This window comes from Pygocentrus nattereri, chromosome 15 (genome assembly GCF_015220715.1).
Source record: "Pygocentrus nattereri isolate fPygNat1 chromosome 15, fPygNat1.pri, whole genome shotgun sequence".
NCBI classification, from domain to species: domain Eukaryota; kingdom Metazoa; phylum Chordata; class Actinopteri; order Characiformes; family Serrasalmidae; genus Pygocentrus; species Pygocentrus nattereri.
This window is the reverse complement of record NC_051225.1, coordinates 7,127,891-7,153,267: the sequence shown is the minus strand read 5'-3', so window position 1 is coordinate 7,153,267 and position 25,377 is coordinate 7,127,891. Positions and strand designations below refer to the sequence as shown.

The 25,377-nt window shown below is 38.3% G+C and overlaps 2 protein-coding genes across 5 annotated transcripts in view; one reads left to right on the top strand and one right to left on the bottom strand.

Annotated features, from left to right (window-relative positions):
- The window catches only part of patj (PATJ crumbs cell polarity complex component), a 207,540-nt gene extending 194,978 nt beyond the window's left edge, over positions 1-12,562 (top strand). For all 3 annotated transcript variants that reach the window (XM_037545466.1, XM_037545464.1, XM_037545465.1), the window contains 3 exons: positions 6,275-6,378; positions 7,810-7,933; positions 9,025-12,562. In XM_037545466.1, the coding sequence (XP_037401363.1) occupies positions 6,275-6,378; positions 7,810-7,933; positions 9,025-9,171 (375 nt within the window). In that variant the 3' untranslated portion in view covers positions 9,172-12,562. The remainder of the gene's footprint in view (positions 1-6,274; positions 6,379-7,809; positions 7,934-9,024) is intronic.
- Positions 12,563-16,425: 3,863 nt separating this feature from the next.
- Positions 16,426-20,185, bottom strand: pdzk1ip1 (PDZK1 interacting protein 1). Of its 2 annotated transcripts, none has more exons than XM_017701240.2 (5): positions 20,047-20,185; positions 19,719-19,893; positions 18,488-18,602; positions 16,872-16,943; positions 16,426-16,744 (listed from the first exon to the last, which is right to left on the bottom strand). In XM_017701240.2, the coding sequence occupies exons 2-5, from the start codon at positions 19,783-19,785 to the stop codon at positions 16,669-16,671; spliced, it is 330 nt and encodes a 109-aa protein (XP_017556729.2). In that variant the 5' UTR covers positions 19,786-19,893; positions 20,047-20,185; the 3' UTR covers positions 16,426-16,668. The 2 variants fall into 2 exon arrangements, with proteins under 2 accessions (XP_017556729.2, XP_017556728.2); XM_017701239.2 differs by having other exon boundaries at positions 16,427-16,744; positions 16,872-16,949.
- Positions 20,186-25,377: the final 5,192 nt, after the last annotated feature.

Genomic DNA, 25,377 nt, shown 5'->3' with positions numbered 1-25,377 from the left:
AAATTCTGAATGTGTATGACAGTGTTATAGAGGCTCTGAGGTTTCATATTGTGTGTGCTGGTGTTCAGGTGAATGTGGTGATGTATAGAACAGAACTGTGTGCTGCTGTTTGTATGCAGAACTGATCAGCGTTTTTGTGTGTGTGTGTGTGTGTTTACTGTGTTTGTGTGTGTGTGTGCTTGTGTGTGTGTGTGTGTGCGCACCATATACAGTATGTGGTGTGTGTGTGTGTGTGTGTGTGTGTGTGTGTGTGTGTGTGTGTGTGTATGTCTGCTTGTGTGTGAGTGGTTGGTGCTGTGTCACTGCGCAGTTATCAGCTCTCAGCAGCTGTGCGCTAGTTGAGCGCGGGTTGCCAGATAATCCTGGGCCTTTATGCAAATGTGGTGTTATCTGCCGAGCTCCAGGAGGAATGCAGTGGGCTTTCAAACAGGGGAGCCCTGCCTGCACAGCCATGATTACAACAGCTAGGAGACCAATTACTGTTTACTCTGTCCCCCCCCCCCCCCCCCCTCTCTCCCTCTCTACCTTTATTCCCTCTCTCTCTCTCTCTCTCTCTCTACATTTGCTCTCTCTCTCAATCCCCTCTTTCCCCCTTTTCCTTTCTCTCTCTCTCTCTCTCTCTCTCTCTCTACATTTGCTCTCTCTCTCAATCCCCTCTTTCCCCCTTTTCCTTTCTCTCTCTCTCTCTCTCTCTCTCTCTCTCTCTCCCCCTCTACATTTATTCTCTCTCTGTCTCTCACTCTCTCTACCTTTGCTCTCTCTCTCAATCCCCTCTCTTTTCCCTGTTTTTCCTTTCTTTCTCTGTCTCTCTCTATCTATCTTTGCTCTCTCTCGACCCCCTCTCTTTCTCAGTCTTTTTTTTCCCCTCTCTCTCTCTCTCTCTCTCTCTCTCTCTCTCTCTCTCTCTCTCTCTCTCTCTCCCTCTCTCTCTCTCTCCCTCTCTCTCTCTCTTCCCTACTCCCTTTCTCCACATTTTCTCCCTCTATCCTTTCTGTTTCCTTTTTCACTGTTTCCATCTCCCTCTTTTCTGTATCTCCTTCTCTGTCCCTCTCCCTCTTCCCCTTCTTTTTTACTCTTTCTTCCCTCTCCTTTTCCCTCCCACACTCCCACCTGCTTTCTTTCTCTCTCGATTCCCTCTCTTTTCCCCTATTTCCTCTCTCTCTCTCTCTCTCTCTCTCTCTCTCTCTCTCTCTCTCTCTCTCTCTCACTCTTCTCTTTGCTTTCTCTCACTTTATATCTATCCCTCTCTCTCCTTCTTCTACCTTTGCTCTCTTTCTGTCAAATCAAATATGCTTTATTGGCATGGCAGGATATGAGACCTGTGTTGCCAAAGCTGAATAATACATGTTAAATTATCTTTAAAATATAAATTAATTAAAGCAGTCCATAAAGGTAAATAATTATAGTAATGCTTTTATATTTGAAGTATAAATATGGTAATATATATATATATATATATATATATATATATATATATATATATATATATATATATATATATATATATATATATATATGTATATAAGCATCAAATGAATATGAACATGCAACAAAAACAATACACTAATAAAAATAATAATAATAATGGTAAATATGAAAAATTAAATAGTACATACTGAAAATCAGGAGGCAGACATATTGCTTACTTAAACTGAAGAGATTAATCTATTTTCTCTACATTTACCTCTGTAATACCTTCATTTTTTCAGAAGTGGTTGGTGGGGGGGAAGGTGTTGGTTGTATTAGTAAATTTAGGTAAAAAGAGTCTCTGGTGGTTTCATGTTTTGGACATGAAATTAAGTGATTCTGGCAGCGGGTGAAGGACCCTGCCCTCTCTGTCCTTCCTGCTTCCTATTTCAGTGGCTAGTTTATGGTCAGACATTGTGTATGTTGTTAGTTTGACTGTGTTTGACGTCTTTAATTCTTTTTAGGTATTTGGCTGATGTACATTTCCTATCAAGTATCTCAGAACACTTGAGTTCATTTTGGTGTGTAATTTGGTTTTTCCAGTACAGGGTCTAATCTTCTGTGCTATTATCTTCAGTCTCTAAGTGTAGAGCCCATGTGTCAAACACGAGGTCTGTGGGCCACGTTAGGCCCAAGGCACAATCCTGTTCAGCCCCCAAAGTCATTTTAATCTTCTATTAATATTAGCCCACTTCACCATGAGCTGCACTACAGTCCCCAGCATGCACTGCAACATAATGTGTGTTCCCACCACCTCCCCATCAACCATCTATGGGGAAACACCCCAGAAAAGAAATAAGATGCTAGTTGTCCGGTTCAAGAGAACGGGCAGTTTTTAAAAACCTACTGTACATTGGGGACATTTAATGAGGTTTCACAGTTACCTGCAGATAGGGTCAACCTCTCTGTCTCTCTCTTTCTCTCATTCTCACTCTCTTCTTTCTCTTTACCTCTGTGCTCTCTCTCTCTCTCTCTGTCTCTCTCTTTCTTTCATTCATTCATTCATTCATATTCTCCCTCTCCTGCTCTTTACCTTCTCTATTTCCTGCTCATGTATGGCCATGTGTTCTCCTCTGTTTTTGTCTATAAGCAGAAAACGTGTGATTGAACGTGTTTCCTCTGCATCTCCCAATGTGTCAGACGTCACATAGTAACTCTATTCACTGTGATTATTAGATTATTCTTGCTTCATTTCAGCCTCTGGACACATTTAGTAGTTTGTGTATCACTGATGCCTGAGCAAAACCTTGTATATCCAAAATGGTAACTTTACAAGAGAAGGAGAAACATACTTTACTTTTAATGTAAGTCAATGAAACCAGATGTTTTTCCAAGGCATTTTGAGCCTTTTTTGGCCCTTTGATTATGAAATTTATGCACAATGTAAAGAGCAACAGGCTTTTTCAAATGGTCAAAAACTGAAAAACAGCATAAATGGAGATACAAGGTTTTTTTTCTGCCAGTAGTGATATGCATTTTCAGTGCGCTGCAAGAAAGTATAATTGTCTTAAATCTAGTCAGTGTATGTGACATTTCTCATTCAAGATTGTTTAAACTCTTCTCTAGACATTCTTTTTGTTTTAAGCCCCAGGATCCTGTCTTATTCTATGGGCAGATATTTTTTTTTCCACCATTATTTCTTAAAACAAGCTAAATCAAACAAGCTAAATCACTAGATCAAATCACTTTAAACAATGACTTAAACCATCTAGCAATAGGGTGAATAATTATAATATTTGATTATACATACGAAGATATCACTTATATCACTTTTAACACAGCAGTCTTAACTGGATGGAATTGTACAGTATGTTGCAGTCAATTCAAAGGTACTTCCATAACTGCTGTTTTTCTCTCTCTCTCTCTCTCTCTCTCTCTCTCTCTCTCTCTCTCTCTCTCTCTCTCTCTCTCTCTCTCTCTCTCTCTCTGTCTCTCTCTCTCTCTCTCTCTGTCTCTCTCTCTCTCTGTCTCTCTCCCTCTCTCTCCCTTTCTCTCTCTCTCTCTCCTCTCTCTCTCTCTCTCTCTCTCTCTCTCCCTTTCTCTCCTCTCTCTCCCTTTCTCTCTCTCCTCTCTCTCTCTCTCTCTCTCCCTGTCTCTCTCTCTCTCTCTCTCTCTCTCTCTCTCTCTCCCTTTCTCTCCTCTCTCTCTCTCTCTCCCTGTCTCTCTCCCTCTCTCTCACTGTCTGTCTCTCTCTCTCTCTCTCTCTGTCTCTCTCTCTCTCTCTCTCTCTCTCTCTCTCTCTCTCTCTCTCTCTCTCTCTCTCTCTCTCTCTCTCTCTGAAGGTGCATCAGGGAGATAACTGAATGTGATGGCAGGGGAATGTTTCACCGCTTTGCTTGCAAACTGGCCGAGTCATTCATTAATTAGCCTTTGTTTGTTGTTGTTGTGTATTTTAGTTTTAATTGCCTCATTGTTAATTAAATATGGAAATGAGAGTATTCGGAGCCGCGCCTGCCTCTTTTAGCAGGCAGGGAGTTTAATTGATGCACGGAGTAAAATAAAGAAATAACCCGAAAAAACAAAAGCAGGCATTTAGATCAGGAGAAGGGGAGGCAGAGGGCTGATGAATGATGGCAGAATGATGGGTCGGTTGGAGGATCGATGTCTTTGAAGCACCGTGTGTCTGTAGAACAATCGGCTGCAGTACTCTATGCTGGCACCCGGGACGGTAAAGGATTAGAGGGGTGCATTTCAATGCTGAACACACACATCACAGACATCACATGAGCACATAAACGTTATCTCAGACAGGCAGTCATCTGTGACACACACACACTTGGGGACACACATGCTGATTTGAGGTTTGATGCAGGAAAACCTCAGTCTGGTAGTTTATTAGGATATCTAGTATATGTGTTTGTGTATTAGGGTGTTAGCTGCTGTCAGAACAAACTCTTGTATCTCCATTTTTTGTTGTTTTTTAGTTTTTTACATAGTTAGAAAACACCTGTTGTCCTTTACATTGCATGTAAATTTAATGATAAATTGACCAAAAGAAATGACCCAAAATTACTTGGAAAAAATTCTGGTTACATTAAAAGTAAAGTATGTTTTGTCCTTCTCCTGTAAAGTTATCATTTAGTTTTTGTTCCGACAGCAGCTATATATATATATATATATATAGCTGCTGTGTATATATATATATATATATATATATATATATATATATATATATATATATATATATATATATATACGTGTGTGAGTGATTTGTGTGTGTAGGGTTTGGTAATATGACAACTGAATATGTCTTTAGTACGTGCTTAAAGAACACTAACTACATGTTACATTCAGTTTGTCATTACAAAGTGAGCAAAATTGGGCCTGTTTAATAGGATTCAGTGCAGAGCAGTTTGTAAAACATTAAATAAAGATCATTGTAGGTTTATTATTATTATTGTGTCACTATTATACTATTATTATTACTACTATAGTAGGTTTATATGTGGCACTACAGGTTCTATATTATCCGTTCCATCTTAGGAAATCTCATCATGGAACTTAGGAACTATTCATCATGATGCATATTGAGAATAATAAAAATATCTTTGTTGTAATATATTAATTTAGCCATGTTGCCCACTCCAATATACGTGTTAATTTTTTGACATGCTGTGAAAATGCCAGCTGCCCTCTGTATTTTGTAGTATTTTTGTAATGAATAGACCAATGCAAATGGACTAAAATGACCTATATTAGTTTTAAAATGACTTCTATTAATGTCCATTTAAAGATATTTTCCTTCTTCTTAAAAGCTACTGTTGCTGAGATATGAGTGTGTATGACAGTAACAGTGACGATATATACATAGAATCATTCCTGATAACATGAGTACAATAAGTGGTGATTTCATGTCTGTCAGTGTGTTTGTTTCTAAGCTCTGTTTGAGGAAGGCCAGTATTATTTGTCTTCGTCCAGTACCAGTTTTGGCTCATCAGTATTTCATGGTACATCAAGTGCGCTCCTGATGGAGCAAATCCATGTGATAACTGGGGGCTTTGAAGCAAAATCTTAAACCAAACTTTGTTCTATTATCTACCTACTTATTCTGTCTGTTATCTATCTACTTATTCTCTCTATCTACTGAATATATGTTTATCTGCATTTATTCTAATGAGATATAGTGTTTTTACACTTATGGCCAAGAATTTAAATAAGTGCTTGGGACCTGTACATACAGTTGTATGCAGAAGTTTGAATATCCCCCAGTCAAATTGCATGTTTTTTTTCCTTTGGAGTGAAAGTAAGTGAACTCATAAGTCATCCTCTACAGAGAACTCACTTCCGCACATTTTAATGCATAATTACTGAGATGTGTCCTGTGCAAATTTATGATACATTTTCTGCTTTTTTTGCAATATATTACACTCTGCAAGTGAAGAGAAATCATATTTTAAAATTAGCAGAGAACTGTCACTGTCTTTTATTTTTTACACCTAGAAGATCAACAGAACATGACGTTTGACCAAGGGTGAAACAAATTACTCGCTCAGAAAAACACTGTCTGGTTCCATTGACTTGCATTGACAGTGATGCATGTTTTTTTCCCTTTTCCTGTAAAGTTACTATTTTGGAGAGATGTTTTGTTCAGACAAAAGATTATTATTATATATATTATGTAGTTCTTCACACTTACTACAAACCTCTTTTTAAATGCGGTTGTGTAGGGAACCAAAAATGGTTCTTCCATGGCTTTGCAAGAACATTTTGTGCACCTTTTCTTTCTTTTTTTTAGTCAGATAGTCAGATAAACACCTCTAAGCAGTTCAGTGTTTCATGCTGCTCTTTGTCTGTGTGTGATTGACAGGTGATAGCAGACACTAACATCAGCGCCATAGCCAGTCAGGTGGAGAGCATGTCCTCAAGCTCCGCCCTCAGCACCAATCCAGAGACCCAGACTACAGAGCCAGAGTGAGTGACAGAACTCTCCACCAGTCATGCTCTTCTATCCACCATGCAAACCTCCCACCAGGCTCCCTCACACTTCACCGTCAGCCTAAGACACTGTTGTTAACCATATATACCCTGTCAGCTTGTGCTCGCGCTCACTCAGTGTGACCTCATTTGAACGTACAAGTTAGTACGAAGAGTATTTATTTTCTCAAAATAATGTGCTTTTTTAACAATAACACTAAATTATAAATGAGCAGGATCTGTCTGTCCATCATTCGGCTGTATTCATTCCCTCTCCAGAAAAGTGTTATTGAGTACTTTAAGAATGATTGATTTAAGATGTGATGATACAGTGCAAGCTACCATTCAAAGGTTCAGAATCACTTGTCCTGTATAATTAATAATTGCTGTTATACAACAGTTAGTTCCGGCCATGCATGCTGATTGGTTGAGAAGCGTTCTAAAAGTGCTGTTATTTCGCCATATCACTTTTTTTTCTTCCTGTAACACTATCACTCTGCTGAGATGTCGTTGCTAAGCAACGACTTTGACAGCTGTAGGAGACGCTCAAGCCAATCGTTTTTACTTCTTACTTTGCTGCAAACAGTAAATGGATACTTTTAAGATCACGTTTGACCGGCAGCCGATTTGGTCGGACTCTAAAGATGAGACGACACTAAATTCCCAAACTGTCATTACCACTGTGCAGCTTTTCAGTCGGCAGCTGTGACAGAAGAACAGCTAAACAACCTGGAATCAGCCAGAAATGAACCCAACACCATTCGCAAAACTAAATGGGCTGTAAGAAGCTTTATAGACTGGCTGGAACAAAACAACATTTAATATTGATCTGGCAAAATCTAACAAAGCTGAGCTAAACTTGATATTGCGTCAGTTTTATGGCTCCGATTTGGTCAGACTCTGAAGATCAGACTACACATTTGGCGAAAGGTGTTGGGTTCATTTCTGGCTAATTCCAGGTTGTTTAGGTGTTCTTCTGTCACAGCTGCTGCCCGAAAACCTGCTCAGTGGTGATGCCCGTTTGGGAATTTAGTGTAAGGAGCTGGAGAACAAACTGCTGGCTGAGCAGCGAGTGGGCGGAGTTTGTTACTCTGACCTAGCAACAAGCAGCTTGTTAAGGATGTATAATTTGGGAAAAGGAACTTCAAACATTAAATCATATTAAACACCGCATTCACGGTTTAACTGGTGCATAAAAGCAATAGAACACTCGAGGTCAGGTGTTATCATGAATAACATCATTGCTGTGATGATCTACGGCGACCAAATCACAGTCGTGATATTATTTCAAGATAACACACTCCCTCTTGTGTTCTGTTGCTTAATTATCTCATTCAATAATAACTTACACAGTGTACATTGAAATACTAAAATATCATGTTAGAAATAATTTAATTATATAAAGAGGGTAATTGTTTTGTCCTACAGAACTCCCAAGCCAAAGAGCATCACTCTAGAGAAGGGTTCTGAAGGACTGGGCTTCAGCATAGTGGGTGGCTTCGGGAGCCCACATGGAGATCTTCCTATCTATGTCAAAACAGTCTTCAGCAAGGTACATGAACACATTTACACATGTATATACTTTTACTTAATGTGCATGTGAGTATACAGCACTGTGCACATCTTGGACACCTTGGAAAATTTTATATAGAAAGCCGTTTATTTATTGCTCAGAAAAACAGAAAATAGTAATGTGTTAAACCCTTTCCAAACCTGTCCTTGAGGAAGCCCAAATAGCAGTACATGGTTTGGCTAAAGGGATTCATTAAGTTAAATTGTGTGCTGGTGATGAAGTTGAAATTTATGCGATGACTAGGGCCACCAAGAACTTCTAACTAGCTCAAAAGTGGTCAAGTACTTTTTTAAAATAAGAAATTCTTACTGCATTATTGTTTGTTGATATTTGTTCCAATGTTATGTGGTGTGTTTTACAAGCAGAAACAGGTATTGTCCAGATAGTACTTTGTATGTACATATAATGTTATAGTTTATTATGCTATAGTCTTTTGTTTGTGAATGTTATAATGCTATAGTATAACTGAATGTAAAGTTGCCTTCATTGGTTGCCCTGGTTCTGCCAAAGCTGCCAGGCACCAGCAGGGGTCGCACACACAAGACAGTCCTGAGGCCTCATGTCACTGCTGATCAACAGCTTCTGCAGCAGTTCCCAGTCCCACACCTGCACATTTTGATCATGTACAGTCGAATGCAAAAGTTTGGACACTCCTGGTCCAATTACTTGTTTTGTTGAAGACAGAAAACACAAATAAATGGGGCATTTTTGTCAAGTCTTAGTGTAGAATTTCTATTTATTTGCTGAGTTTAACATATTGGCAGTAACACAAATATTGATTTTGAAAATAAAATACAAAATATACCATAATCTTTGCACAGACAGCCCTCCCCCCATAGGTCAAACAGGAGTTCCACAGTCATTCAAAGTGGTTTGAAATGCTCGGTTCTGGACAGATTTAGAATTGTTTATAGTGGCAGTGATGAGAATATTGAAAATATTGATATTATATTTAGTTGTTGAGGCTTGTACCTTTTAGCTGTTTTGATACATATGATATAATATGATGCATATAGTAATAATACTAATATAGCTTGCCCCTTATGTTCTTTCCCTTGTTTGGCCTGTAGGGGGCAGCAGCGGTGGACGGGCGTCTGAAGCGCGGGGATCAGATCCTGTCTGTGAACGGAGAGAGTCTGGAGGGAGCCACACATGAACAGGCCGTGGCCATCCTGAAGAAGCAGCGAGGGGTCGTGACGCTGTCTGTACTGTCCTAACACGCACTAATATGCACATGAAGGACTGCCTGGCAGGGAGCCAGCAAGAACTGCACAACTTACTGAACTCACACCTTCCATTCCTGTCATTTCACTGAGAAGTCTTAATGCAGCCTCTGCGCGCCGCAGAGACGCTACGCAGTCGGCCACCTCCATCACCTTCAACTGCAGCACAGCTGAGTCATACAGATTGCTGCAGGGAGATGGGAGTGAACAGACACTCACAGGTGGACTGGAAGGAGAGAAAGACAGAGAGAAAGACTGCTGAGACTGAGTAGCACTTTGCTCAGCTTCTGCTTCAAGCTTGACCCCTTTAATATCTGTCTGTGTGTCCGTGTGCTGGATCCATGGCTAATGAAGAAGGGAAATTGCTGATGACCTGTGAGCTCGGATCCTTTTCATTATCTTTGTTTTATGTGGATAATGAGCAGGTATTGAACCTGGCTAACTCTTCTGTTGGCGGCAGCAGCTGAGGTGGATGTGGTTAACCTGAAGGAAACTGCTTCAACTCAAAGAGCTCATCTGGGCATAATCCTCACACACACACACACACACACACACACACACACACACACACACACACACACACACACACACACACCAATACGACTCTCAAAATCACCAGCCGACTGACACCACGCTCTCAAAATCACATTGCTTAATAAATAATCAGTAGTCACTGATTTCATTTCAGATCCACTGCATAGAAACCAGGATGTAATGTGATAAGGGATATATTGTTAATGTTATACATGATCTATATAACATGTATATTGCCTATGCTGTACTGTGCATATGTCTAAGGCACCTAAGCAAATTGTTTGAAGTCATTTATCTCAGCAGTAATGGTTTTGTACAAACACTATACTAACTTGGATACTAATACATGTAAATACAGTAAAAAGTCAAGTTTCATGTTTTCAAAAAAGTTGTGCAAGTTTTATTAGCAAGTTAAAAGAACAGGTTTTGTTCCACGTTTCTCCTGGACGCCCCCAGCTGACAGATGTTGTTAAATTCCATTATCAGTACACCTGATTTGAACTTCATGAAGGATTGATTGAGCCAAAGCAGGTGTGAAATGAATTCTCCAAATAATGCTGGGCTGGCAAAAGTCAAAGTTTGGAAATGGTTAAATGAATACATTAACATATCGTCACTGTCCATAGAAACACACGTATCTCCTTGTTTATTGATTTTTATTTTTGTACATCATTTGAACACAGCAGTTCTCCTTTACATGATGACTGGACCAATAGAAATGCCCCACTTAGAATACAGTCTCTTTACATTAAAGTAAAGGTTTCTGTTTTGGAGATACTTGGTTTTTTTGGATGGCGATGATGTATAAAAGAGAAATTGTTTTTGCCCAGATAAACTTTTTAAATTTCTCAGGTGCCTAAGACTTTTGGACAGTACTGTATAGTATAAATGTCATCACTGTCGGGACACGTTTTTATCTTTTTGTCATTCTGTAACATTTTTTGGATAATTAGAACGCTTTAAATTAAAATAATGAAACCCTTTGTGCTGTGTCAAAAGTTTATGATGAATAGCCCAGTTTCAAATTCACTTTACGTTAGCATCCGTTAAAGGTTGAGAATGTTTTTGTACCTTCTCTTGTAAACTTAGCATTTTGGAGATTTGAGGACCTGTTGGTTTATTCATCGTTGTGAATTTTTAACACGTTGCAAAGAGTTTTTAAGTTATGCAAAAAGTAAAAAAATGACAAATCATCACCATCATAACAAAACTTTGTACTTCCAAAGGAAACAAAACAAACATTGAAACCAGATTTTAGAGCATTTCTGTTAGTGTAAGTTTAACACATTGGGCAGCAGGTGTTTCACAATCTGTGAGAATAAAAAACAAATAAAATTGAGAGAGAAGGTTTTGTTCCGACAGTGATGATATATGATATAGTACAATGTGAAGGTATAACTGACCTTTCTTAAATCAAACTGGAAATTCTATTTTTGTTTTGTTGTTTGATTTTTCAGTCTGCTGTATTTGTTCATCCTTTTTTTAGGTTGATGATGTATATTCTTCATTTTTGTACTGTTTATGAATAATTAGAAATGTTGTAATTTCTCATAGTGAAAATAGTAAAATAGAGTAATTTAGAAGCAGCTGTCCTGTTTAATAACTGATTAATTAAGTCTGATAAACTATCACTTTGCAGAGAAATTTATGCATTTTTATGCATCTTTTTTTCTTACATAACCTTTTACCAGATCGCAGATCTCATCAGTGTAAATATGTAATTTATTTCCTTAATTTGATTCCATTTTGTTGGACATTTGAACTAGTTTTCCTGTAAAAGTCTTAATGAAGATGGTTCCTATATCCTGCTTTGTGTGTGTGTGTGTGTGTGTGTGTGTGTGTGTGTGTGTGTGTGTGTGTGTCCCACAATGTGAGGAAATCCTGTGTCAGCTGGACTCCCTCTCTTCAAAAAGGAAGTGTGCCAGATTCTTGCGAGACATTCTAATGACCTCAAGGTCTAAGCAAATGCCAGAGGAGCCTCTAGTCAGGGCTTCCAGACTGAAGCTGTTGGGCCTTAAGTCCATGTTTGCCATTCTCCAGCCTCCTGGGTTGAACTCATATAGGGCTTTATGATGAGCGCATGGCCCGAATCAGATATTTCAGAGCAGGGATGCGTTAATTTGGGTGAGTTTCCTCAAAGCACCTTAGCACTAACTTCATTACGAGTCACAAGCATCACTGAATCTGGTGATTTTGAATGATCTTAAAGGAATACTCCAGCATTTTTCAGCCTAGTCTCTGTCTGACTTATCTGTACTGTACCATCAACTACCTACTCAGTAGACAGTCATTGGGTTCTGTGTGTAAACGTATGAAATACGTGACCATATAAAACAAATATGAAACTTGTGAGCTTATGAAAACTCCACGCACACCTCTATAGTGTTAATGCATTCCCACAATTTTCTATGGAGGATTAGCCTCACCTGTGATAGAACACATACAGATTTCGAAAGTGGCCGAATTTAAAAATAACAAATTGAAAAATGAAATTACAATCTCTAAAACTTTAAATCTCTCTCTCTCTCTCTCTCTCTCTCTCTCTCTCTCTCCCCTCCAGCCAAATATAAAGGTTCCCTTCTTTTTTTCCACTGTGTAGGTTCTGAATGTGACATGCATTCTCGGAAAAAAAACAACCCCAAAACAACAAGACTGATTACCTTTTACTACAAATGCAGAACAACGTAATCCTGCGTGTTCACCTGGTTGTTGGAAATGTCCACTTCATTGGCCAGTCTTTGTGAAATGATCAGTGTAATGTTTTCTAGTTCCAAAGAAACCGTGTTGAGATCCATGTTATTAGATCATGAGAGATGCTCTAATAAACCTGATAACTACATTTGCAAAGCAAGACATTTTCTCATTTATTTATTATTTACAGAAAATCATGTAGGTTTTTAATATTTCATATCATTTTTAGTATTATTAGCACAGCTCTGGAAATGCTTTGTACTGTGTAAAAGCTTGCTGTCCAAGACTGTCCAATCAGCAGTGATTTGAATTGTCCACTCAGTTCAGCGCAGCAGTGATTTGCCCAGTCTTTGCACAGACTTCTGTTTAGCCATACACAAGATGCTGCACTGCCCAGAATGACTTTCCCTGCTGGAAGATCAGGCTGTAGCTGATGTGAGATCATGTAAGAGCAGGTTATGTAATTGTGTGTGTGGGGAATAGTTTGTGCTTGTATACGGAAGTCTGGAGAGGCCTTGAGCTGCTGCTATAATTCTCTGGATTATCTTCCAATAACGAGTGAACTATCTTGTTATCCCAAGACAACATCTGTTATTTTGACAAGATAATTAACTTATCTCAAGGTAACAACCTTTGTTATCTCAAGGTAACAACTTTTATCTTGTGATAACTAATTATTTCAAGATAACAAGGTTATATTGATCACAAGATATTTAATGTAGCAACTATTTGGGGTAAGATTCCTCAACTTTCCCAGTCTTTTGTTGCCCCTGTCCCAACTTCTTTGGAACGTGTTGCAGGCATCAAATTCAAAATGAGTGAATATTGGCAAAAAACAATAAAGTTAATCCATTTGAACATTAAATATCTTGTCTTTGTAGTGTATTTACTTGAATATAGGTTGAAAAGGATTTGCAAATCAGGTTTTATTGATGTTTTATGCAACGACCTACTTCATTGGAATTGGGGTTGTAGATTTGCTTCATCCACCAAACGCTACGGTGGGTTTTCTAACGTGAGCTGTATACAGTCAGCTTTGGCAACACTGCTAAAAACCAAAACCTGGATCTCTGTTAATGTTCTGCAGCATAGAATAATGTACAGAATACATTATACAGGGTAAAAAGGGAGGAATGAAGTGGTGAAAAGTATCAAGATCAGAAATGAGAACAGTAGTTAATTCAGTGGCTCACATTTCTGCCAGACAGACCTCACAAAAAGGACAGGGGACAAAGAAAAAACCTGAATAAACGAGTGTAGAAACCTGAAGGACGAGTGCAGATGCTTCCAGACAGGTATACTGTACTACACAGTGAAGCCATAATCAGCCTACACTGTTATAAATCAATGGTTCTTCAGATGTTCTTTAGTAAAGACAGTGGTTCTATATAAAACCATGAATGCTCTATACCCTTACAAAAAATGGTTCTTCAAGGGTTCTTTAGTCAAGACAGTGGCTCTATATTCGAACCATGAGCACTCTATACCCTTACAAAAACGGGTTCTTCAAGGGTTCTTTAGTAAAGACAGTGGCTCTATATTAGAACCATGAGCACTCTATATCCTTACAAAAACGGGTTCGTCAAGGGTTCTTTAGTAAAGACAGTGGCTCTATATTAGAACCATGAACACTCTATACCCTTACAAAAACTGGTTCTTCAAGGGTTCTTTAGTAAAGACAGAGGCTCTATATTAGAACCATGAGCACTCTATACCCTTACAAAAAATTGTTCTTTTAGGGTTCTTTAGTAAAGACAGTGATTCTTTATTAGAACCATGAGCACTCTATACCCTTACAAAAACTGGTTCTTCAAGGGTTCTTTAGTAAAGACAGTGGCTCTATATATAACCATGAACACTCTACCCTCTTAAAGACAGCTCTTCAAGGGTTCCTCAGTGAAGAGAAGGGTTGTATAAAGAACCATGAACACTCAAAGAATTCTTTGCTTGATTAAAGACTTCTTTGCATCAAACTTGACTTTTTGGGGCTACACAGAACCATTTTTAAAAAGGTTCTGTATAGAAATGTATACAACACATCCTTCATCAGTCTGAAGAGCATTTTCACCATGAGAAGAACCATTTAAGCATGTAGATGTTTCTTTTGAGTGTTCATAGTTCTATATAGAACCATTATCTTTACTAAAGAACCTTTGAAGAACCTTCAGTGTAGAGTGTTCATGGTCCTATACAGATAGGATATAGTCTACGATGTGCCCCATTGAAGCTGCTCTGGGGTCTCATGGTGGCTCAACACTTTACTAAGAAATTTTCAGCTCCTTTATTTTTCACCGTCTGTATTCGTCAGATTTATGTGAAAGGTCTGGTTATGTTGTCAGTCAGGCTGAGTGACTGTGACAGATTTTCTGGTCTGATTCTTCTCCTGTAGCTGAAACTGAAGTATTTACTGTTCTAATGCACAGACGGGGTGCATTCGTCCATATTTCTGAATGACGACTGCTGACTTGTCTCAACTCAAATATGTAGAACAGATACATTTGAGCTGATGTGAACGTGTGAATAACATCATTTGCATTTAAAGTCAGAATGAATTGTAAGTCATAAGTAATCTTTCTGTGCCACTTCTGAGTGGAACGCCATCGCAGAGGGTCTCTGAGTGTCACACTTTATTTTGATGATCCCATTATATGATTTACAGATACTTAATTATTAACAAACATGCTGGTGATGCTCTGTTGATGATCAACAGCATTACGGTTATGGTTATGTTTATAAGCAATGCTTAACATAATGGAATTTTTCAACTCGACTTCAAGTTCAGTTTCACCTAATAGACATTTGACTGAATGTTATTTAAAGATTGAATAATCTTCTACAAAACATTTACAGTGGATCATCATCATAAAGTGTTGTGTACCATTCTCTCTGTGTTTAAAGGGCGTTGGGTAGGATGGGGCAGTGAAACATGATATTGTTATACATAATGTCACAATATTATATTGTGTTATTGTCCATAACATTGTTAGTGACAGTAATATTATTGCTGTAATATGATTTCCTCACCCTCTGATGCACTAAACTGAGCTCAGGAGAGGCACTATTTTTGGAAGATTACAGGAAAAAAATGCATCTTGTCTTTAAAATGTGTGATGTTATGAATTGTACTTAACCAGAGCCATGAACTAAGAAGATAAAACATTTTGGTTTCAGGTCAATTTTAACACATTGACTCACAAGACACTCTGTAGTTGTGACCTTAATGGAAAACCTGTGTACAAAGGTGTCAGTGCAGTAATCTATACATTCTAATGTGTGGGGAGATGCAGGATTCAGTAATTCAAAGTAATGTACAAGTAGTTTAATGTTCAACAGTTTGAAAATGATCTCTGATTATTCTCACATTTCAAAATAGCCATGTTCAGACACATACAGCAAGCAATCCAACAATAAAATAAAAAGTGCTTCTTTACTTTTTTATATAACAAATTCTAATAATGCATGTACAGTGTTGTGCAGAAGTCAGAGACCACACTATTAAAACACAAGCTATACAGAAGTCTCAGCAACTCAATATAATATCAGATTTTTCGGTATTCGCTGTCTACCTTTATTTCAGTTGTCATTCCTTTTTCAGGAGATTTGCTTTCAGTTTTTTGAAGAAATCTGCAGGAGTATTTTTTCACAAGTCCAAAGTTCGACAACACTACTTAAAGGGTGACTAAATAGCACGTTCATAACATCTGCTATAAACACTTCATAACATGTTCATGCTTATTTGTTTTATTGGCAAATGTTCTTTTGTCCGTTTCCTTTTAAAGCTTCTTGAACAGCTACAGATCCTTTCAGACCCATAGCACTGAGTGGTCTTCTCACAGTGGAAGGATGGAACACCTGTGGAGGTTTTCAGATCTGAAGCAGCTTGATTTTCTCCTCTCTCTCAAAGATGAAAACTGTAAGTGCTGTTTATCTGATGGGGGCAGTTTTGGTGTCTACCAGGTCTTCCAGGTGGTCATTTTTCCAGGTTTCTCTTTTTTTGTGAACGTGGATTATCTTACATCTAATCTTCTCAGAAATATCTCCTGAAAAGTGAATAACTTATCCTTAATGACTGTTTTGAGTGTAAAGTAAAGAAGCAAGGGGTGGTCTCTGATTTTTGCACGGTGCTGTATGCTTATGCATTCAGTGCAGTGATTAATTATCCAGTAGAAACCAGCGTGAAGAAACAGGAGTGTATGTGTCATGTTTGAATCTGTTATGTGTGGAAAGGAAAAACATGTGTGTTACTGTCTCACTGATTTCTCACTTTCACATGGCAGTAATTTTTTCTGTTTCAGTTTTGTGGACAATCACGTTGTCGTAAGCCTCGTGGTGCTCGCCGCTCCTGAAACCCAAAAGAACGCATCGTCATTAATTTCAAGAATTAAGCACATCTTCAGTGGTGTGAACCGAGGAAATGATCCAGAAGGACGCTTGCATTTAAAAATGTGCATTTGAGCTTTAATTCTTACCTGACTGAGTCCAGGTTTGTGCCGTTGGTCATTGAATATTCATTGCTGGTCACTTCACGTTTGAGCTCCTGGCTCGTACTGAGAAACAAATGAGAATGAGATTTATTCAGTAGCATCAGCCTCTACACATCCGTCTTATGATCCCTTCAAAAATCCCTTTTGAAGTTTTAGTTTGAAAAGCCCATGTGAAGAAAAAACAATCTGGCCTTGTTTTTTTTTTTTTTTTAGCATTTAATGTGGTCTGTAAACATTGTAAAAATGTGCACTTAATTTCCATTTCCATAGAGTCAATATCCCTGTAGTCGGGTCGAAACCTCGTATCTCCAAAATCACAACTTTACAGGAGAAGGAAAAACCTTGACTTTTAATGTAAGTCAATGGAACCAGAACTTTTTGTAATTTTGGGCTGTTTCTGTTGGTCCATTTATCAGGAAATTCACACACGATGTAAAGGACAACTTTCTTTTTCAAATGATGTCAAAACTGAAAAAAACTTGGAAGCCAAGTTGCAACAACAGTCACTTTTGAATCTATTGTTTTTGTGATGTTGAAGAATCCATATCCAAGTATATAGCAGTTTAGCTCCGCCCCTTCACACTGAAGTTATACAGAGTGTTTCACTGATTTTTGAGTGAAGCACAACAGAAGACATCCAGTCAGAACAGACCTCATTGACCTTTATATCAGTAACTGACATCACTTTAATTCTACACTCTCAAAAAAGTTTGTTCTTTAAATGTTTCTTTGCATGGTGAAACCCTTTAGACTGGTGGAGAATGTGTTGTAAAGGTTCTATATAGAACCTTTCTGAAAAGGTTCTGCTGTTGTTACAAGCTTGACATTGTAACAACAGAAGAACCCTTTTTGCTGCTATATAGAACCATATACACGCTTAAAGATGGTTCTTCAAGGATTCTTCAGTAAAGAAAATGGTTCTGTAAAGAATCTACAGCACATTCTCCATCAATCTGAAGAATGCAAACGATGCAAAGAGCCCTTTAAGCTTGCAAAGGGTTCTTTGAGTGTTGACTCTATATAGAACCATTGTCTTTACTAAATAACCCTTAAAGAGCCATTTTAGAGGGGAAGAGATAAATGAGAGGCTGGACAGTGACTGTGTTTGGTGTATAAAATTGCACAAACATAAGTGGACCTCAGGGAGGAAAATAAAGTGCAATAAAATTGTAAAACATGGGCTGTTTAATTGACCAACCCATGCTTCGCCCACCCAGGCTGTCTTCCACAGAAACGGTTGTGAGATTAGACCAGCTGATAAGGCAGGTTGATAAGAACCATGGTAGTGATTTTATTTAGAGTGACTGTATTGTTGAACTTTCAGGCTGAAATGTTGGACTGTGTTGTTTCAGCCATCAAAACAGTTTTGAAAGACTAAGATGAATCAGCCACATGGACACTGGGACTGTTCACAGTAATAAAAAATAAATGTCATTAAAAATGAATAAGATGCAAGTCTCTAAATTTCTACGTTAAAGGATGCTGATGGGGGTTTGACCAGCGCTCTGTCCAGCCGTGTTCTAGCAGCAGTTGTGAAAGCATGGATTGATTTACTGAGATGAGGAAATGCTGCAGGTTTAATTCACTGATCAATTGATTACCTCGGAGTCTCACACCAGGCTTTGTTGACAAGAAAAGCGACAAAGACCAGGAAGAGAAAGACAGCCACGGCCACAATTCCCGTCAACCAGTTCGGGAGAGCTCGCTGTGCTGCCTCTGAGAGATCAGAAGTGCAGACAAGGCAGGTTTACTTATGTAGCACAATTCATACACAAAGACAACTCAAAGTGTGTTACAGAAATTAAAACAAAAAGAACAGCAGAAGCAACAGAAACACTGAAGCGTATAAAATAAAACAAGGAGAACAATGAAAATGCAAAATAAAATAGACAATATTACTTATTAAGGCTTCACCACCTGTCTGTATTAAACAGTCCTTGAATAAAAGTGTTATTTGATTAAACTTTGGATAAACAACACTTTCCTCAACAGCATATATTAGGTAAGGGTAAAAGAGACAAACAGTGAATGATATAGAAAGAAAGATAAAAGAGGAAACCGATCATGTTTAAACACTACAGATGTAAAATCACATTGAGATGAATCAATTTTGTAATTTTGAAGCAATATAACTCATTATGCTCATTTTGTGAAATTGTGAAAGTATATAAATTGAATCATGTTGACTTCTGAGATTTTATGATGCATTGAGTCATTTCCTTCAGAATCATTAAAGTGAATCAAATCACTGAGGTCAGATATGTGGTCACTTGTTTAAAACACATTAAATGTTGACATACTTGAGGCTTCAATTTAACGTTGTAGTTTTATATATTTAAATTGCAGAACTGTCAAAAATGTATGAAAAAAAAAACTCTTATGCTTGAGAGATTTTAAGACCCCCACTTAGGTTTAAAGGGTAATCCTAAAGCAAGTGACCACTAATAAGCACCTCCTGTTCACTACTTTGCTGCCTTTTCTGCTGCTGTTTTAAGGGTCTTTGCTTTAATCATGTTTAGAAATTCTTTACAGTCTTATGATAAATTTAAGCACCCTGAAATCAAATTACATGTTCTGCTGCAAAACAGTTTTTGTTGCTTTTTTAATTTTTCTACACCACTTAAACACTGAATGGATCATTAAAAAAAAAAAAAAATTTCAAAAATTGAAACTTCTCTCTATTAACTTACATTAACACTTACTTTAAAATCTGTGCCTTTTTTTGGAGAGCGATGATTGGTTGCCGAAAGATATCAGCAATCAGTTTCCTCATAGACTTGGACTCAAACCTTGATTTTACAGAATGAAAGTATATTTATTCAGCACTCTTACCTCCTTGAGCTGAGACTGCTCCCAGCGTCAGCAACAGCCAAAGAAGCTCAGTGACCACTTTACTCATCTCAGACCTTTTACAGTAGTAATAAATGAAAAGAGCCGTTTTCTGTGTAAACCGTTGCTTCAGCTGAATAATAGCTCCTGATGATGTTCACTGCACTGCTGCTTCACGCTGAGCCAGGAAAATCATATGAACATTGTCACAAAACGCACACGCCCAGCTGTCTGCAGCTCGGCTGAGGTCAATCATTTACCCACTAACAGTGCATCACCCAGAGACATGCAAACATAGCTTTATTAGAAAGCTCTACTATTGTTTACTGACCTGAGCTTTATGACCTGCCCTTTTCTCAGCATCATCCCAAATCGAACTGTTTAGTCTAGCATCAGTTCAGCTATGTCTTTTAATCAGGGATTCTTATATAATGCAGATTTTCCTGGATGGCTGCTGGGGCCCTCTCTGGTGAGTGCACTGTTGGAGGAAGTTATTCTCCACCAAAGCAGGAAGCTCATGAGTAAGTAAACACATCCATTAGCAGCCGACACATGAGCTTTAATGCTGCCCACTGAGGACTTTGGCTTGTCGAGAAGACGAACTGTACCTCAGCTAGTAATGTGTCACCAGGGGTCAGGTTTAAACAGCAAGTTGGCAAGTTTTTGTCTTCTGAGAAGTTACAAGTTAGCCAAGGTTAAACAGAACCTGATTATTCTGATTACTTTTACTCACATTTAGTGTAGAAAGGAGCAATGTCAGGATTGCAGACCCTCAGAAAAGCATGGTCATTGGTAAAATGAGGCCTTTACACTAGACAGTAGCCTGAGGAGTAGCAGAGGTGGAGTTATTAGGCATGTTAAAATGCATCGATGCATCATGTGTTGATCTTAAGATAGAAATTCAGTTAGGAAACAAATTAGTTGATTAATGTTAGATTATGATCAGTTACTTGTATTGCTTTTTTTCTCAAGATTCACCATTAAAACCGTTTTTGTCCCATTAAAGTAAGTTTGACATCAGAAATCTCACCTATTTAATTTAATATATGGCATATTAGCAACTCTCAGCGAGAACTCGGCAGGCTAAAGAGCAGCCTCCACATGGCGGGGTTAGCTTTCACAATGTGTTACAAGTGAGCCCCCAATAAGTAAAGAATGGGAGAAATCCATATTCCCCAATACAAATTCAAAACAGTCATGTTTTGTCCAATTTCTATACTTATATATAATGCTAACTTACACTATGGGATTCGCTATGGGAATCACTATATTGTGTTAGTTATAATTAGCTGAGGCTTACATTCGCTTCTCCACACTGTATTTAATGCTCTTAATGGCAGCTTAACATGAATGAGGGCGTTTTAACTGGTAAGAGATGCATATTGTGTGTCATCACTGTAAGAACAAAACCATCTCTCATTTTTATTTGTCATATTTTTACATAATTTGAAGATACCAGCTGCCATTTACATTTCGTCTAAATTTCACAAATCTAATCTGAAATGATCTTATGCTGAACCTTAAATATGTTTTACGCTTCTCCTGGAAAGTTGTTGGGTATTTTTTGTTTTGTTCTGACAGCAATGATATTCTTTACTCTGCATTTTCAGTTTTCAGTGAATTCTTCAGCAAATATTTTAACTTTAGCTTCACTCTGAATTTTTTTGGAGGAGCTTCTTAGCTGGTTAGCTATGTGAGCTGTCTGCTGAGCTGGTCAGCCAAGAGCTGGTTAAACTAAACCATGTTCTTAGACAGGGCACTTTCAGACATTGTAATTCATATACATGCAATTAGTGATTGCATAAGTCACATGCAAAGTGTCTCAAAAATGACAATACACAGTGTAGTGTAACCTGCACTTCATTATTGGCTATGCCTTTTTCAGATACCTGAAATAAAAAATAATAGATCAGATAATAATAGATTAGATTGTATCCTTTATAAAACAGCCCATGAATTGGATACTGTTGCAGGACAATGCAGTATAAAATAGCTGTCTTGTTGTATTAGCATTTTTGGAAATACATCCATTAACAAGAGTTTTTTCACCGCAAGTTGGCTTCACTTTGTTGTGTATAGTAAATAGTTTCTCCTGCCAAAACAAATTGACCTGAATGGTAATGAAATTTGGAGCTGCGTCCGATATGCTTCACTGTTGCACTCATTCTGTATTCACTACAGAGTGAACAAACAGGGGATTGACCACAGAACGACAGAAGGATTTATCGTTAAGAATTCAAACACTAGTGAAAATGGCTGGCGCTCTGTGTAGTCCACAGTTTCTGTAACAGGGAGTGGTTACTAACACAGCATAATGCATTGAATCATTTCCTGAAGGTTGTGTGGTCTGAGATTTACAGCGCTGCTAGTTATTGTTGAATCTCCCTCTCTATGTTCTCAGGAGGTTAATAGCTGGGCACTCAGCAAGGGCCCTCGACTTTGGAGGGCCATAGAGAGAGAGAGGCTTGATTAACAGAGAGAGGGGGATACGCCCACTCAGCACTCAGGGGACCCATGAGCATCTTAAAGGCTGGAGCATCCCACAGTTTATCCCCAAAGCTGTCCTGTCTCAGCACCAGCCAAATTAGCAGCTCTTTACAACCAGCAAAACTGTCCAGCCCCCTCATTAACCCCCCCCAAACAAATACACAGGCCCTCTCTCCCCAGGGGAACATGCAGCGGTGATGGCTGAGCAGATAGCCATGAGAGACCACAGCGGAGGAGCTTTCCAAAGCGCTCGCTCTGAGAACCAGAGGCCTCCCGGTTTCACTGGAACGGTCCCGATCCCTCAACAGGCCATCCCACCAGTGCAGAGGGAGGGGCTAACGCAGGACGGCTAATTGAATCCTCCCCCCACCCCACCGACTACTTATCTCTTGTGGGTAATGATGTCTTTTTATCTGTCTGCAAGCATGTCCTTTGTTGTGACTGGACTCCTCTGAGATCTATCAGTGTTTTGGACTCTCTCTCTCTCTCTCTCTCTCTCTCTCTCTCTCTCTCTCTCTCTCTCTCTGTCTTACGTTGTTGCTTTCTGGTGGGAAAAAAAGAAGGGGGGGTTGACTCTGCTGCAGTTAATTAAAAAGGAAAACACTGCTGTCAAACTCTTCTCAAAGAGCTCTCTGATTGAATCCATCATACTGGCCCCCTATTTCAAGAGCCAAGCAGTGCCAGCCAAGATGAATGGAGGGACTTAATAGAATTAGATTGTGCTGGAAGTGTTTGATGATGGGTCTAATCTATAGTGAGATATGAGCCATGTTTCATGTGTGTTTTAGTATTCATCGCCAGGACCGGAAATGATTGTCATAGAAGATTAAAGGAAACTGAGTGGCCTAATTCTTATATACCAACCATGTGATTTATACACTGATTTATTATTCACAATATCATTCCTATACAACTACGGTGATGCCAGCATAGTGAACGCTGACATTGAAATCCAGTGTTTTTCAATGCCTTACACACTTATTAACGGCGAGACAAAGCCTGAGAGCAGTCGTGTAAAGTGAATGGCGTCTCTTAAGTGTCCTCTCCAGCTCTGTGTAGCTGATACTCTGAGAGAACAATAACTGGCTGTTATTAAAGCACTCAATCAATAGCAGTTCCTTTCTAGATGAATGGCTGGTGCTTTTAGTCCAGGCCAAAGTCCAGCTTTCTCAGTCTGGACATGTGAAGAGGGAGAGTAAACTATAAATAAACTGGACTCTGACTCTGCACTACCTCCTCTTGCTCTAAACATGGAATTACAGTTTTTCAGTCAATATTCTGTAATAGTACTAATACTATGAATACTATGGGGGCAGTCGTGGGCTGGAGGTTAGGGATCTGGCCCTGTGACTGGAAGGTTGCCGGTTCGATCCCCAGGGCTGACAGTCCATGACTGAGGTGTCCTTGAGCAAGACACCTAACCCCCAACTGCTCCCTTGGCGCCATGGATAGGGCTGCCCACAGCTCCGGGCAAGTGTGCTCACTGGCCCCTAGTGTGTGTGCTCACTAGTGTGTATGTGGTGTTTCACTTCACGGATGGGTTAAATGCGGAGGTGGAATTTCCCCAGTTGTGGGATCAAAAAAGTATCACTTAATCACTTAATGAACAATAATAAAAGTAAAATAAAAATATAAAAATATTTTTATAAAAAAATAAAATAGACGCATTCGGTTCTGGAGCCTCATGTTGCCGACTTCTATTCTAAGGGATATAAAGAGGTTGGAAAATTATTGTGTAAAAATAAATGAAGAAATATTGTAAGTGGATCTGGGAAAAAAATTAGGATATGTGCGCTTTTAAAGGGGAAAAATTGCATTTACTAATTAAAAAGTCACCAGTTGATAAAACACATTTTTAGAGAATTAGTAGAGATGCAAACTGACAGATGTTTCTTCATGCTGTTGTAATTTATGTCAGTTTAAATTTTTTAACATTTTACTGCAAAATTCTTTCTGCAAAAAAAGGTCATTATATGTTTATGGGCTTCTCTGTCTGATACAAGATGGAGGAGTTGCAGCAAGGTCACATGTGAGTGCCTCTGTGTGTGTGTGTGTGTGTGTGTGTGTGTGTGTGTGTGTGTGTGTGTGTGTGTGTGTGTGTGTGTGTGAGTGTGAGAGAGAGAGAGAAAGAGAGCAGTGATGTGTCTGGGAACTGTCCTTGTATCGCTTTTTTACACTCTCTCCTGGAGCCTCCTGGGACTGGTAGATCTTCCAATGTTTTTTTATTGGCTTTGATTCTTATCAGCAATTTGAATTCACAGTCTCAGACCACAGAGCCCAATAATAATGACCCTCCTGACCCTCATTTCTCCAACCCAGCTTCCTCATTTTCTCCACTACTGAGATCCTTCCAGCTTGTCTTTTGTGTATGTTAAATGTTGTCACATAATAGAGCCTGTAAATATTTTCCTGGCTTAGAATTTTACAATGTAAAAATATGTTTTTCATGGCTTATATTACTCTTCATGTTAACATGTGGAGTGGATAACAAATTAGCTATTCACTTTGGTACAGTAATCATATAGTAACATAAATGGACCTGCACTTATGAGCTTTCCAGAATTTGCAGCTATTAATTCTCGTTTTCAAAATATAAGCACTGCACATTCTTCCTCTGTCTAATAAAGAATGATTAAATAATAGAGCAAAATCTTTCTTTAGGAATGTGTGAAATCTTTTATTTCTATTAAAAAATTTTATATAGAGATTTTATATATACTATACATATATCCACCAACTAATGCCATTTTATATATATATATATATATATATATATATATATATATACACCCCAACTAATCCCCCTATATACATATATCACACATATATACCCCAACTAATCCCATTTTAGATATATACTATACATATACTTTAATTAATCCCACGTTAGTTGTATAGATAGAGCTCTGTGCCAGTTAAACCTACTGTACGGCTTTAATATAAAATATACAAAGAAACATAAATATAATAAAGCATAACGAGAATTTAAGATTTAATTTCTTAATTTCTTGCTTTTGTGCATTCTCAGCTCAAAATCACGCTTTTGAAATGATTAAGCAAACACACGTACATACATAAAATCATAATTTATTGTATTGTATTCTTAGCTTTTTTTTTACCTAATAAATGCTTAATTATATGAATATCTTTATGTATCATTTTTTTCAGATGTCTA

Coding starts and splice junctions, on each gene's coding strand:
- pdzk1ip1 (XM_017701239.2), bottom strand. CDS start 19,785: ATGAGTAAAGTGGTCACTGAGCTTCTTTGGCTGTTGCTGACGCTGGGA. Junction 18,603..19,718: donor AGCAGTCTCAGCTCAAGGAG/GTAAGAGTGCTG, acceptor CTGATCTCTCAG/AGGCAGCACAGCGAGCTCTC. Junction 16,950..18,487: donor GCCTGGTGTGAGACTCCGAG/GTAATCAATTGA, acceptor TTTGTTTCTCAG/TACGAGCCAGGAGCTCAAAC.